We start from the raw sequence: 16,543 nt of genomic DNA on the forward strand, positions 1-16,543 counted from the left end.
AGAGTTTCATAAAGATAAGCTTTACTGACGGATACGGTACTGACAAGAAACCTCTACAGACACATTGACCCAGAACCAAATTCTAGCGTAAGCTGTGACAGAACAACTGAGAAACCAAATCAGAAACGAGATGCAGTTGTCTTTGTTTTGTTTGGACATGCGATGAATCACTAACGCAACTGACAGCGCAAATGACAGCCTTGTTGGTATTTATTCAAGTGGAGATGATCTCGGAGGCAGAAATAATGAATACGCTTCTATCATTATCTCAAGTGAGATCCACTTGGTTGCGTTACCTCCACAAAAAATAACAGCCCACATGAATGCTCTTTTGGATCCATCTCTACATTAAAACATGTTTCCCGTGTTAGTTAGGCGAGTGTGACATGACAGCCCACAACAGCCAACACTTACCATATAGCGTCAAATCCTGAAAGAAGCAACCATTGTGACAATGGCCTTTTACTTCCAATTAATCTTGGTTATTTTTAGATAGCCCCCCACCCCTACCCCCAAAAAGCAGCAACCCAGCATATATTTCATGCCTACTTCCCAGGATGATTTGTGAGTGGCACATCTGGCTTTATAGCGACCATAAAGGATGAAAGTCGATGAGAAGAGGCAGGGCCGCCATCACAAAAAAAAAAAAAAACATTTGGTTTGGAAGATATAATTTGGTTCTGTTTTCCAAGACTCCAAGTCCAATTTTGCTTGGTGACATAATGAAGGCAGACAGGGCCAAGAGACATATTTAGCACATTGCGCTAAGGGTTGAATGTGCGAACGACCTGACCAAATACGCCTTTCCCCTCTGAGATTAATGACATCACTATTTGGAGAGAGTGATAATCACACAGCCGCAAAATGACAAGAACATGCAAGTCTACGATGGAACGCCCTGTCTGATAGAAGGCAGGGGTAGTGATGACAGATCATTGCAGTTAAAAAAGCAAAAACGCTCAAACGCATGCGCGCAAAGTCAACCTGTTGTAGATAAATATAACTAAAAACACTTAGAGACTTCTTTGAAAAGTATGTGGAGATGAAATCTGGCCATGTGCCAGCAAAGATATTACAGCTATAATTTATTACCTGCTGGCTTGAACTCGGATTTTGCTGGCAGGAATGCTAAGTAGACAAAGTGGTGGTTGTGGGGTGGGGGAGGGGGGGTGTCCACATGTACAGCTAGTGAAGTCAGCTTATTTTGAAAAATATGCAATGACAGTTTGATTACAGACACATTGTATTTTTATATAGTCTATATGTTCACTTGTAAGTCTTAGCAATTAGTGCTATTGTTTATATATGATGCCCTTGACTGACAAAATAATACATACAGTGGTGCTTTGAGGTACTTGCCTACTTTGTTCCCTGCTAGCATTCTGAAAGCCAAAGCTATATGGTTGTTTGAAATACCCATCGTTTAAGTCTTTTTTTGATGTTTAGTTTGACAATAAACTCCAGCTCGGGCTGGTCATAAAAAAAATTTCAATCCTCTTTTTATTCACTATCTGCCAAAAATACTGCTTGTTATAAAGTGAGTTGAGCTAAGTTCACTGCATCAGATTGCCTTTATACCAAATTTTTGCCCGCACGTCAGCGCAAAATATTTATCGGAATGATGGCTCGTATTTCGGAAAGCACGAAAGTCGGTTCACAAGGCACCATTGTATATACTGTAAGCCATATGATTCTTGACAAATCTGTTTTCAATTGTGGCAGTTTAATATGATATATCCATCTATCCATTCTTTGAGCCGCTTATCCTCACAAGGGTAGTGGGACTGTTGGAGCCTCTCCTAGCTATCATCGGGCAGGAGGTACACCCTGTTGCCAGCCAATCGCAGGGCACACAGAGACAGACAACAGTCGCACTCGCAATCACACCCAGGGGCAATTTGGAATCTCCAATTAATGCATGTTTTTGTGATGTAGGAGGAAACCGGACTGCCTGGAGAGAACCCACGTACAGGCAGGGGGAGAACATGGAAACTCCACACAAGGGGGTGGCCGGGATTTGAACCCTGGGCCTCAGAAATGTGAGGCCAACGCTCTAAACAGTTGCGTAACCATGCCGCCTACTACAATACAATATGGTATAACATTATGCAACATAATATATAGGCCTCTTATTAAATGAATAGGTGTGTCTATTCTTTCAGGGTCACAATAGCTGGATTAATTGGATCCATAACACCCCAGCATGCTAGCAGGCATTCACATAAGTGTGAAATTCACTGGCAACGGGGAGAGAAAAAAAAGAATCCTTCAGTCCAATTTTGATCAGAACCAAAACTGACGTTTCATGATTCTTTATGTACCGTATAGAGAGAACAACACACTGTCACCGTGAATGATGGCTGCAAAAATCACTGAATGCACACCTCTTCAAAGAGAAACTATAAATGGGCAACCCAAAGAGGGCCGCAGTATCAGAGCTGAGCTTTGATTGGACGACATGCTTCACTTGTGTTTTTAAATCCTTCCAGCCATCACACGCCGTAGCTTCTGGTGATTAATTGAAAAGTCAGCTCGAGTTGGCTCATGAATGAATTGAACACATTTTTAAAAGGCAGCCAGTCACCATGGCAGTGGATCTGATAAATAAAAACAAAAAAAGCAGGCATCGATGATTGGGAAGTTAAAAAAAAACAACGTGAGAGGAATGGGAGTGACAGACCGTGCAAAGAGCAACAAGGTTCTCGTATGTTCACGTTTTTGCTTCCTGGCCCAGTTGACTGCACATGTTCACTTGTTTGCGATGGCACTCGCTCCACTAATAACATGTTGTGGCTCCACATCACATTTTCCCCAGAAATTAACAAAAGAACAGCCAGCACACACAAGCATCAAACCGCAGCCAAGGCAAGGCAATGAGCTGGAGGAAAAAAAAGAAGGAAAACAAAAGCATCTGACATGCTGCAAAAAGAATCGTTCTGCATCACTCAAATTTTGCATCCAAATAGTAATAATGAATCTTCCCTTATGCCTCAGGGTGAAAGATGTAATGATTGAACAGGCGCAAACAAAAAGCTCAATGAACAGAATCAAAATAAATACCGGAGCGATTTTATGGAAGCTTTGCACACTTCAAGTGCGGCAACAAGAAGCCAACAACACATATGGGACACATGAACTTGTCAAGAAAAGCCGGTAGGGTTGCTTGCATCATTTTTGTTCACCTATGTGACAAGGAAAGTCAATCTAGACCCTCACGGGCTCGGAAAGGAGTTAACGGTTAGAATATGAAGGACGCGTGAGATGGAAGTGTCACAAAAGTAATGGTAAACCTGAAAGTTGCACCTATAGGCAATGTGAGGCTGCTATGACATCTTCCAATTTTCTGGAAGGAGCCACTAAGGAAGTGAATGCTGTCAATGGGGATTTTCATCTATTTATCGAAAAGAGCATTTGTTATGTCCGAGGCGAAGGAAGGGTTGAATTAGGTTGCTGTCAGGGCTTTTTCACACCAATTTGGTACCGGCGCACTAGGGCAGAATCATAACAGGCTACAAAAAAAATAAATAAAAAGTGTTCTCCTCAACTATTTACAAGAATTTTGAAAGCACATAATTATCCAAAATGTTTTGCTAAGGGGAGTCTAATGCCTCTGGAGAATGTCATGTGTGGCGTTTCTTCTGTCACATGTCACATGTTCTCCCACACATCTGTCAGCCAATCACGCTCCACTGGCCTGCCAATCTGTCAGCAAATCACAAGTTATCAGCCAGAGGCAGTGACACCACCCTATCTAAAGTCGTGCTGATGATGTGATCGGTGTTAAGAGTTTTATGGTGGAGCAGGATACCACAACATGACCCTGAGAGAGTTCTGTCTTTTAACGCTTGCCTGTTGGTGATTCTGCTTGGACCGTGAGTTCCTCTGTATGATAGATTAGGACGAGGAAATTTGAAAATTTCCTGTCCGGTTATCGGTGGATTACGACGTCTTGCATCACTTTAGCCAATCTTCAAAGGCTGAACCACTCACTCGACTGTGAAGTGTACAGATGACTGCAATTCCAACAAGTTGTCATTGTTGGCCTTGATTTGATCTGTCACAGTTGATCTCCAATCGATTATGAAAATCCTTCCAAACATTTCCGGCGTGCTGCATTTTGTCACTTTTTCGAGATACAAACCAGCACATCCACGCTTGTCAATCGACTGTGCCAATCCCTCACAGACTGGGGTGTTTGTTGGTTTCATCGGCTCTCAATCATCCTATCATGCCTAGCCGCTGTCAGAAATGAGTGGAAAGACGAGCTAAAGCAAGTGAGAAAGAGAAATGGGTATCGATTTGGTCAGATATAGTACCGTGACCAGGTCAGCCTAGCGCAGCAGGTTTGCACCCTGAAATAGAAAGCGAGCAGGAGTGAGTCGGTGTGAGTGCAACGTTTGTAACTCAACAGCGTTGAGAGGGAGCAGAAGAATTACTTAAGTTTTTAATTACTGCAAATTAAGAATGATTGTAAATATTATAAACTGGAGCATTTCATTTTGTTTTACTTATATTTTTTAGAAACAGATGACATATCGGACAAAAAATGGACTACTACAACAAAATGGCTCACTGGGAGACTGTAAGGTCACAATTTTGGCATTAACTGCCGCTTGCGCTTAAATACCAAACATGACGATAATTTCATTGTGTTTAATAATCGGTTGGTGTTCTGTCATTTGAATTTGCATTACACTTACGAGCTATTGATTTCCACTTTGACAAAATTGCCTTCGCATTTTAAGCTTCAAAGAACTCAAACCACCATTTGCTCAACACATCCTCAGCTCCTGTAATTTCCATCAATTTGAGTCAAAGCTACCTCAGAGAAAATGAGGTAGACTTTGTGGAAATCTTACGATGACTCATTTCAGACATTTTTAGGACTGGATGCCACCGAAAAAGGATTGATGTGCCGGTGATTCAATTGTAAAATACATTTTAATCGGTCAAATGATCTTGTTTGGGGATTTCATTATGCTCCATTTCTGAAGGGTAAGGCAATGCCAAGACCGTCTCCATTAGGAAAACCGCTAGCCCGGTTCGCGAGTCACACTGATACCCCCAATTGAGAGTGAGAGAGTGACAGCATGTAATTACAATTGGTGGTGGTCTTTGCGTGCTATTCCATAACATGCACTCCTCTTCAGGGTCCTTTCCCAAGTATGCCAGATTTAGGATCGCCACTTAAATTGGTTTCAGGAGAGAGCTGTGCACGGTGTGCGGAGAGGAGATTGTACTTCTATGATAACGCAACCGCAAAGGGAATTAAATAGGCTGTCAGAACCCAAGCTATAAAATCTAAATGTGAAAATCACTCGGAATCCCCCCCCCCCCCACACTAAATCACGTAAAGAGAGGGAGAGAGAATAAAGTTTTAAATGACTTTATTGTTCATGTGTGATGACCACTCACAATGTTCCCTTTCAGGAGATATTCAGGCATAAGAATGAATGACAGTCATGAATGCACCGTGCTAAAAAGATGCACCTCTGTGTGTTGTGTGAATGGCATGGATAACTTTCGTGTAAAATTAAGAAAACAGCATGTAAAATGGCTTAAACCATAAGAGTTATTTAATGAGTTTCTACAAGGTCTACGTTTTACTGATGCATCGAGTAGATGGAAGAAACATCATTCTAATCATGCCAGCTGCTGCTTGATAAAATGTTTTGTTATCTTGCATCAGCGCATCTGTGAAGATAACGCATTTAAAGGCGGTCTGGCGGTTATGCTGGACATTTATTAAATTCAAGACAAGACAACACTTTCAGCAAATGGGAATTCTGCAAAAGCCAAAGGGGACTTTATCATTATTTGAGCAGAGAAAATGAGACTGATTAACAATGCAAACGGCGCTGCCAGGCTCTATGGGATAACTGTGAGCACTTTGGGCCAAGCAGTTTGTCACCAAGAGGTAGCCTCGAATTTGGCCAAAAAAGCAATTCAATTCTCTTATAGCTTTTATTTACTGCAAACAAAATCCCTCGGGGAAAATTCCCCCACTTGGTAGCCAGCTTGGTAAAATCGCAGGCAGTTATTTTAGGCTAACAAGGCCAGACTGCTGCCGAAATAAATTGGGAATCAACATGAATTGTTGTGCTTTTTTTACGTGGCTTTTTCATGCTTTCTGCGCCATATTGCGACGTGGAACATGCGCTTAGCGTCTCAACTCGCTCTTTGATCTCGATGGGGTAATACATCACTGACTTCCAGGGTAAGGTTAATTATGTTGTTGACCTATGCGACACTCCCATTTCATCCACCTGTGTAATTGATGTGAAAGTAGCAGGAGAGGCACATAATGACACAGCTTATCGCCATGATGCATTGTCGGGGGGCAAATCGCACGCTGGGGCTCCCCAAAAATATGCCTATTCCTCTGAATGTCAGGCAAAGATACGAAACCACATTGCGCTGCCACTTGTGCCTCAAATTACCGCACGTCACAAGGGACCATTTGTAACGCGTGTTGCTCGTGTTGTCTCCGACGTCCACCCAGCCCTCCGTTATCCACACCGCTTATCCTCGGCAGGGGCATTGTAAGCCGGATCTAACGCGGCGGGCATTGGGGAAAAGATGGGGGAACACATAGGACAGACGTAAAATCAATCGCGGGGCTGACACAGAGACAGACACTGGCTCGCCTTTGCACCAACGGGCGAGCGCTGCCAATTAACCTTTCTCTTTCCCACCACCCACAAACCAATAACCTTCTCACTATGATGGCGCAGCGCTTGAAATGACACCACTGTGCCACCTGCGCAAAATACCAGTATGCACCAATCTTAGAGCTCAAGCTGGTCCACCTATTTCAGATTACATTTCAGCGTAGTATTGACCTAAACTGAAATCTTGATGGTACGCACCCCGGTGACGCTGCTTAACGTCGCCATGGAAACTCCACACTGCCATTCAGTACACAACTGGCACGTTGTGAGGCCGCTCAGCAGGCTCACGCGCTACGATTCCACCTGCGCAGTATAGATCCTCCAAAAATGCACGCTGAGAGGCTTTGATAGGGCGGACAACTTGCAGAGCTCCTCAACAAAAAGAAAATATACAACACAAGTACCTATGAGGCAGGTAATGTCTTGTACATACTGTAGAATAGCACCTAACTGAGAAAGTGCAAAGATGGACATCTACACATACGATCTTGAACTTTATTCATACAGGCCTGCTGACTCAATTCCACGTTGCAAATGTGCCAGGAGCTGTGGGAGCTTTTCATCCCGATGTATTTCCCCTCTTACAATAAACGTTGACTTGCTGTTCACTAAGCAGGAGAATAAAGATGTCATATGTCATGTGCACGTGTGGGTAATGTAATAAACCAGCAGATGACATTGGAATTGTCCTCAAGGGCCAGATGGTGTTATAAGGGTTGGATAGCGCCGCATTGGCCGCTCCCGTGCTGTTTGGCTTCCTTGTCTAGCCTAATTTGTACAAATGGGAGCAGCCTGCGTGCACTTACCCTATGGATTTAACCAATGTGGGCTTCGATTGTTAACCATATGCTCACAGAGGACAAAAGCACAAAAAAAAACCTTTTTTAAATATCGATCAGGTACATGATCTCACATGACACATGTTGCACTGTTGCAAAGATTCATTTTTGCAACTCCAATTCCTAAACAGACAGTAATTTAAATTTGTTGCAAGGAGGTAATATTGAGTTGTGTAATCAGACTGACATAAGGAAGTGTTAGTTTAAAAGATGGCAATTAAGGAACACTGTAATGTGATTTGAAAAGATAATGTTGGCTTAGCAACAAAAAAATGATGGATATAAAATATTTGCAGCATCATATTACGATTGTGCTACATTATCTCCCTATATGATTTATTTATTAATATTATATATTCAAGTCAGCTCGGTCGGCATACAACAACGGGTTTACTGATCTTGCAGAAATGACTGTGCTTCTATCTAAAACACAAAGTTAGGGATTATAGCACCACCTGTTGCTCTGGCATGGACCTAGCATCTTTTTTTTTTTTCTTTCTTAAAGGCGAGTCACATTTCAATTTTCACGAAATACATAAAGACAGCTTCACAAAGCAGTGGCAGGGAAGAAGACTATAAAGACAATGATGGCAACTCCCAGGGAAGCAGAACATGCCCTCCTGAATTATACTATACAATAAACTCAGAGTTTCAAAGTCTTTGGATCAATGGAGTCTGCCAACGCTTGTTCTTTTTTAAACCCCTTGGGGCTTTTATGAAAAATATAGCATGAAAGACAAATATTTTTGGCTCGGGACACGCACTGGATTGGCCAAACAATTACCGAGCACACGGACAAAATGCAGCGTCACTGCCTTGGAAAATTCCTTACTCGACTTAAAATGTTAAACAGAATAAAACTCTTCTTTGCTTGTTTGATGGTTGTAACTAATCCCCCCCCCACCCTATTCACCTATGCGGTTGATTAATTAAAGAAGTGAATTACTAATGCGATTCTTGACAATTCATTTACCTGTTTTTGCCCCTTCTGTCCTCCTTCCGGCCAGCTCGGTCCAGCAACAACCGATGAAACCTATCCTTTCACAGATATTGCCGAGAGGCCTTCATTAATTATAGACAGCGATTCCATAGACTGAGCTTTTGATTCTTGATGACGCTTTTTTTTTTTTGAAGCTTTCGCATCGCCCAAGCCCAGTCATGCTTATAGAAGACCGCAAACCCAAACAGCACTCACTGCAAATATTGACACAGTCACCCGAGGCCACGCCAAATGAGTGCCGCCCCAGTGACAGAGGCATCTGTGACTCCAAATGGAGCACGGCAAGCATACAAAGTAGGAGCGCGCCATACAAGCTGCCGAGGATAAAGAAGACACCTTCCTGAAGGATGTAAACACTTAAACCACTGTGTGTTTGTCTATGAACCTTATCTTGCAACATTGCATATCATTATGTGCAAAAAAACAAACAACAACCTAGGAATAAAAAAAAGGGATCAATACCTGGCTGTGAAAAGAATGACGAAAGCAACAGACTTGAAAAAGCCTTTGTCTTTTTGGTTGCATCAACCCACCGGTATGATCAACAGAGATGTCCGCCCTTTTCCAAATTACCCGTCAAGACGGGCTTTAGCGGCACCAGAGTTTTATTGAGACGCTCATTAGAAAGTGCGTGCATCCGCTTTAGCACAGCCAATGGGCTCTGCTTCCTCGCTGTGTTGCTTTCATGTTTTTTTTAGCGTGAGCCCATTTACAGAGTTGCTTCAGAGTGGAAAAATAAGATGTGAAACCGAGGAGGTAGATGGATGAGCGGCAAGGTTTGCATGTGCGGGGTGGGGGCGGGGGGCAGCGGTGCGTGACGTGGGCGGATATTGAAGATGCTATTAGTATCACATTTACAAGCCTTATAAAAGTGCCAAAGAGTTGGGTGGTTTTCATATATCTTCAGTTGATACGCGTCGCATTGCCCATTTGCGTGTCATGCTGCGGCGGGTCGGCGGATCGTTCAATGATGGCAGCGTCATTACAAGCTGTCACTTTGTCCCATTTAACCTTGTGCATTCTATCACTTATTCCAACTGTGCACGGTTTCAGTCACTTGCTGCAAAAACTAAAAATGACACATCACATCGTCCTACGATGACAATTTGATTGAAAACGGGCAAAAGTTCTATCATGGTATTGTGCGTATGAGTGACATTTTTTATACTCGTGAAAAAATGTTCAACATGAACCCTTCAGGAAGCTCAAGTCATGAAAAACTACAGTAAAATCTGACTGTTAATAACAGCAATGTCATGAATTGAAGCGTGAACAAGAAGATTTTCGATTAGTGGTCCACTTGTCGCTCAGCAGATTTGCTCTGTATTAAATACAAATTGCATGGGGGAAAAGTAAAACAGTACAATGCAGTGCCGCGCTGTATACTTCACTATGTGCGGAATGCAGAATGGCTCCTGATGTGTTTACTATAATACACGGGGGGAATGCCACTTGATCTCATTTTGGATTGTGGCCCTAGCGAGGATCAGTACATCCGAGCCGGCGCCAAAAAGCTCCACACAAGGAGGCTCATCCTCGACAAGCCCGAGAGTTCTCTGGTGATTTCCGGAGACACCGGCCGTCACTGCCGCAGCACGTTAGAAGTGAAGCTGAAATGTGTAGTTTTTGGGGTGCCGATGCAACATCTCCCTTTTGTACAGCTGGAATTGAAACTTTCAATTCATTGCCTTGCGACTACAATAACATTCGCTATGTATCTCTTTGGCGCCACTGGTGACAATGCCTTTTAAAAATGAAATTCAACAGGTCTGTTGACTTTTTGTCATCTGCTGAGGTGAGCATGTGTCCAATTGAACTGCCTTTAGTGGCATTTTGACTTAAGTGGTCTCTTGTAATAGTCAGAACACAACAGCAGAATCACTGGAATGTCAAGTTACTCATTTGAGGAGACAGTGATTTGCTGTTAGATTGTCCTGTGATATTTGTAAACATTTGTTTAAAAAAAACAATTACAAATTGCTAAATCATTGACACTTTTTGAGCACTGTTAAGGGTTATCAAAACAAAGTCTGTTGGTGGAAAAACATGCAGGGACTGATTCTGAAGGTGAGGGATATGTGCAACATTTATTTCCCTCACTTTAAAAGCTATGATCAATTTATTTTACCACATGTATGGCTGCCAATGATTTTTTTTCCTTTGTATTTATTGAGGATGTGTGACTGATGAACAAAGCAGCAGGGTGAATTCAGAATACCGTATTTTCCGCACTATAAGGCGCACTGCGTTATAAGGTGCACCTTCAACGAATGGCCTATTTTAAAACTTTTTTTCATATATAAGAGGCACCGCATTATAAGGCGCATAGAAAAGACGCTACACTAGAGGTTGGGGTTATGTTATGCATCCCATCAGACGGAGCTGCACTAAAGGCTAAATATTGATACATATATAAGGCGCACCGGATTATAAGGCGCACCGACGGCTTTTGAGAAAATTAAAGGCTTTTAGGTGGGGCTTATAGAGCGGAAAATACAGTAGTTTCGGACATTATTAAATGCGCACGTTCAGAGGTCATTGGATTAAGACAAAGAAGCGGATTATTATGCAATGTCAGAAAAAAATTACCTGACCTGAATCTGATTGAGCATGCATTTTACATGTTGAAGACAAAACGGAAGGGAAAATATACAGAGAACAAGCAGTCAGTGTTGAGGCCTGGCAGAGTAACACCCGGGATGATGTTCATTGTCTGGTGATACATTTCAAATTTCGGGATGTAATAGGATTTGCAACCAAGTATTAAAGTTCCGTTACTTTAAGTGATACTTATCCAAACTTATTTTTTGGAATGATGGCAAAATAGTACATTCATATGAAAAAAATATCCTATGTTCAGAAGCATGTCCACCATTTTTTTTTTTCTTCGATGATTACATTTTAACCAAAAGATGGTGCCTGGGATACGTTCATAAAAGACCAATCGCTGCACTTCACAGATGGGAAATTGTGGGTTCAAATTCACTGAAGCGGTTCACTAAACCATTGTCCCTGACTGATGCTTGTCCTCTACTCAGCAGGGGTAACAAATCAGCCCTCTCGCACTCACCCAACTCATCCACAATCGTCCCCGGGTTGCTCATCACTGCTAAAAGGGGACACGGCCCTGCCGGCTCCATTTATTTAGTTTTTTTTTTTTTTTTTTTAACAGCAGCCCAAAGAAATAAAAACAAATGAGCACACTCACTGTATCTTTAATGAAAAAGACCAATGCCAAAGGTTTTCATTGCTTCTCAGTGGGGATAGAGGAAAGGCACTTGCCCTCACGACCTCCAAATTTAATTAAGAAAGTGGCACACCTGCAAATGTCATTTTAGGTAGCTCAAAACTAACTCCTCAAAGTAATTTTGGCCATGCAATGTCAGCATGTTGACTTACAGTTGGTTTTTAAGTGGTTTTATTTACAGTATTTGGATTATCTCTGCGCATAATTCCCAACAAGTACTAATAACAATCTAATTACATCTGGAAGAAAAAAAAAGTTTCTGAAGGGATATGGCATTGTGCCAAGGATGAAAACTTTAAACTATGCAAAACTGTTTATCCTTTCACAAACTCCAATCCACAAAAAAAAACTTTTCTCTTGGCTGTTTAGCAGTGGTTAGCCACAGTAAGGACATTATTGCCACCTACAGGACTGGGGTGTAATGGCACCTAGTGTTCAGACAAAGCATCCATCCATCCATTTTCTTTGCCACTTATCCTCACAAGGGTCGTGAGAGTGCTGGAGCCTATCCCAGCTGTCAAAAGGCAGGAGGCGGGGTACACCCTGGACTGGTTGACACCCAATCACAGGGCCCATAGTTAGTGTCGCTTTACCAGCTGAGCCAATGCCAGATCCCAAACCACTATAATGATAGTTATTAAGTTAATATCAGGGAACCAGTGAGAATATGAACTTTTCCAAAAGTGACTTTCTTCAGCTGTTTAATTGGCCACTTCGGGGGGGTTCCAGCACCACCTGTTTTGTTTATTTATTTATTTATTTTTTGGGGGGGGGGGTGCCCATGACAGCCTGCAGCTCATGTTAACCATACTTCTGGATGTGTGGGTGAGGCTAAAGAATACAAGGTCGAACTTTTAACAGACATTGCCAATTTTGACCATTTGGATCAGCTTCCAGACAGAGAAGAGAGAGAGAGAGAGAAGTGGAGAGGGAGAGGAGGCTTCAGAGGCTGTTTTTGCACCGAGGTGGTTACATCCCGTTTGTCATCCAGCTTCAGCGTCACTGAAGCCACCTGCTTGCTGGGGAAAATCTCAGATGAAGCTTTAAAACGTTACTGTTTTATTTAACAGGAAAACGAAAATGGCGAAAAGGAGCTGTAGAAGCGGCAGAGACACTGCGGCATGACGCCCGCCGCTGACAACAGTCGCCTGAAGATGAACGCGTGTGAAGTGATCACTTATCTTCCAAAGCGGCCTTCCCGCCGCGTGGTTTGACCCACCCGTGACCCCACCGATAAACATTGGGGCGTCAGTTTCTACGTCGGAAGACATCGGCATGCTCATCTTGTACAAAGAATCCACGCTGATTATTTGTCAGCATCCTGACAAGGAAACCAATTTCACACAGAGTGCCGCTTTTTTTTTTTTTTTTTTTTTAATCCGACTCATAAGCGAGTGTGTCTTGGCTTCCTTTGCAGTTACTGCATAAAGTTAGCAGTTATCCAGCACCCACCTTCCATCAAAGGACATTTTATTAGGCACACCTGCACAATTGAAAACTGTAGATCCAGTACGAGCGCAGCAGCCAAAATTGAGATAAAACCGAAAGGCTATCGAATAAAGTGCTCATTACTGTGGACGCATGCGGCGTGTAGAACTGCACTGCATCACAGCGGAAGGTGTTTCTAATGTTCCTTTCTAATGTGTGTGTGTTTTTTTAACAGGTAGAATTATCGGAAACGTCCCTGTGCAGTTGCGCACCACTGCAAACAATCACCCCAAAATGACAAAAGCTTGAGGATGAGCTCGTTGAGGATGCCACCCCAAAGCGGAGTACGGCATCATCGTTGTTTGCATCCCGTTAGGCTGTGTAGGTGTACCTAATGAAGTGGCCGACGAGAGTAGCTGTTTGTCACAGCGTGGCTGGCTGCGGCATTCAGCGGATCAACTCTGCTCGCACCGTGTTGTTAAAAATGCACCATGAGCCAAATGAAATGCGCTCTTTTCTAACTCATCACACGTCACTGCACACTTGGACGCCGTGTTTGTGGACCTCGTGACATCTTGTGGTTATTTTACCGGCCAGAAGCATGGCTATCATCCTCATCACCATCATCATCATCATCATCATCAAGGATATAATCAATAGATTGGCCCGAAGCAGCAATGCGTCAAGAGACGTTTTTTTTGTTTTTTTCCCTTCAAACACTGCGAGTTCAAATATGGGTTACCTGGTCGTTGTCAGAAGTAGTTATTTGATGTAACGAGTAATCCCCGATCGGTTCCGTGGATCCAAATGAAGTTTCTCATCCATGGCACGTCTCAGGTGCAGAGAGCGAGATAGACTATCACTCATTCATTCATTTTTTTTGGAATGCAGCTCCGGAAATCTTCTCCACGCAACTGTTCTTGGCGAGACATCCCATAAGTAGAATTTGGGGAAGGGAGAGGGAATCGAAACAAAATAAGTAAATAAAAAGGGAATGGTGACTATTGGGGGCGGGAAATCATAAAGTAGGCATGACTCAAAAAGGAAGGCACAAAAAAAGATCAACACGGAAAAGGTAAAGGAAAGAAAAACAGGGGAGAAAGGGGCCACCGTCGTTGCGTTGGTTGTTAAAAACCATAAATCCATGTCACATAATCTCCATGGTTTGGTGCATGTATATTCCAAAGCAAAGAGACAGGCTGCAGCAGGAGCAGCGGAGTGGGAGAGTGCTCTCGCTCTCTCTCTCCCTCTTTTTTTTTCTTCCAAATGATGCCCGGTATTCCAAGTCCAAGGGAGCTCTTGACTGACCCCCCCAAAAAAAAGAAATAAAATAAAATCAAAGCCCAAAATATTGGAACTACCTCGACTTCACGGCCGTGCAAGTCAGATGGAGGCGATAACGTCTGCAGTGCTATTTGGAGAGAGGATCCACAGGCAGTGGCTCTCAGTCGGCATCTGCCTCCTCTGCAGTCGCTTCTCAAGCGGAGGAAGCAGGCGCGGCCCCGCTCCCCTCAGCAGGCGCGTTCACGGAAAGCCCCCTCCCCTTCCCTGGCAACTCATCTGCATGCCGCCCACTACTTGCATCGCGAGTCGTGACGTCTGCACGCGCACTTTTCCAAACATGCAGAATCTCTGGCACATTTCCGCTGGAGATGCATGTTGTGCAATGTAGTAAATTAAGTAGACATTTATTTAGGTGCGCCTGTGCCGTCTTATGCGTCGATTGAAGTTGCACATACTGGTGAAAATAAACTATCTTTGTTCATCTATGCCAGTGACAGCGAGGCGTCAAATGTGGATATATGTAAATGCAATTTTGTCAATTGAGTATGTGAGCTAGCCTGCTACAGGGAGTTTACAAAAGTATATCGAGGAATATGTTGTCTACATCTCATGGCTAACAGTACTTACAATGCCCGCAAATTAGTTTATTGCACGTCATAACCTCCATAAGTCACTTGTCGGAATAACGAAGGACAACAGTCAAAGATGAGCGACTTCGATGCAGACCACCGGCATGGAGTAAGTGTTATAATGCTTTGTACAACATTAGTATAGAAGCAGGATTTCAGAACAATTCGATGTGACAGAAAATTTCTCACGTATTCAAAATATAGTTATCAAATTGTTCGTGATTGTTTTTTTTCTTAATGGATGAAACAAATCCAGTCAAGTATCACTCTTCAGCCCTGGCATCTTCACAATTTTATTGCTTTTCAGTCCATTTGTCTTTTAAGCCCCTTGCAGGAAACGAGCAATATTTCAATGCTGATACTTGGCTGGACTGAATACTTGCTTGTCAAAATATCAAAAGTGTCCTGTATTATTGACGCTAAATCTCACAATTTGCAATTAGTGTCGTTGTAAAGGACAAGGCTAGATTTGGATTTCTTTACAGCACACAAGTCATTGCAACTACCTCATCGTGAGTGATGTACTGCATATTTCAAGCCGAGGATTTGTAAGCATACATGTTTCGTATTCCAAAGTGACAAAGATAGATACCTCAGCACAATCCAGTGTTACATTTTCTATCAGTATTCCCCATGATACATTTTTAATTTTTGGGGGGTGTTTTCATAAAAAGCATCTCCTAAGGCAAAACGTTTTTACAGACATCGCCTGTAACTACAGATGAGTCAAATGGTCCCCTGTTCAGGATGAACAATTTAGGAATTGCTTATATATTCATATTATCATTAAATAATCATATTATACTCACACTATCTTTAAACCTATTCACCAATCTGCTGTGTTCAAACTCAGGCCTCGTCACAATCACTTAAATCCAAGTATTTGTGTTTCCACTTGATAGACTATACCAAACGTATGTTCTAAACCACAATCGTGGTTGCTGAACGTGTGTATTGTGTTCCGCAAAGACTCCAAATGCTGTCAGCGCAGCACAACAAAAAGGAGACGCACGGGAGACGTGACGGTACCTGAATCTGAAATCATTCTTTGAATCTGTGCTCTCATATGAGCAATACTGCTTTATAATGATCAAAACACTTGAACATGCTACGCCGTGTTGGCTTGCCAATGGAAAGCACCCCACAAAATGCTCACGCGTTTTTCCTCCCCATGCCGAGTATCAACAATGGTATGCAAACATCCTTCAAATCTGTCACGCTCCCATCCTCGTACGTCAACTGCTCGGAATAACAACGTCTCTGAAATAACCGTGTCCCTGGAAAGTGACATTTTTCATTAACCTCAACAGGCTCTTTGACAGAGACATAATAATCGTATTGTCAAGTGTTAAAAGTTGCTGGGCTGCGTCTGAGCTTTAAGGAACACTTAAGGTGGAGGAGGTTAAGTGCATGTTAGCAAAAAGTTCAGAGTTGTCCGATTCACT

The 16,543-nt window shown here is 42.7% G+C and overlaps 1 protein-coding gene across 35 annotated transcripts in view; it reads right to left on the reverse strand.

Annotated features, from left to right (window-relative positions):
- Positions 1–16,543, reverse strand: part of adgrb2 (adhesion G protein-coupled receptor B2) — a 296,094-nt gene that overhangs the window by 118,131 nt on the left and 161,420 nt on the right. For 14 of the 35 annotated variants that reach the window (XM_061816897.1, XM_061816963.1, XM_061816926.1 and 11 more), the window contains exon 1: positions 415–530. The exons of the other annotated variants lie outside the window; for them this stretch is intronic. In XM_061816897.1, the coding sequence (XP_061672881.1) occupies positions 415–417 (3 nt within the window). In that variant the 5' untranslated portion in view covers positions 418–530. Of the gene's footprint in view, positions 1–414; positions 531–16,543 lie in introns of those variants that run through there. 35 annotated transcript variants of the gene reach the window in all.

The sequence above is a fragment of the Syngnathoides biaculeatus genome, chromosome 1 (assembly GCF_019802595.1).
Source record: "Syngnathoides biaculeatus isolate LvHL_M chromosome 1, ASM1980259v1, whole genome shotgun sequence".
Classification (NCBI taxonomy): Eukaryota; Metazoa; Chordata; class Actinopteri; order Syngnathiformes; family Syngnathidae; genus Syngnathoides; species Syngnathoides biaculeatus.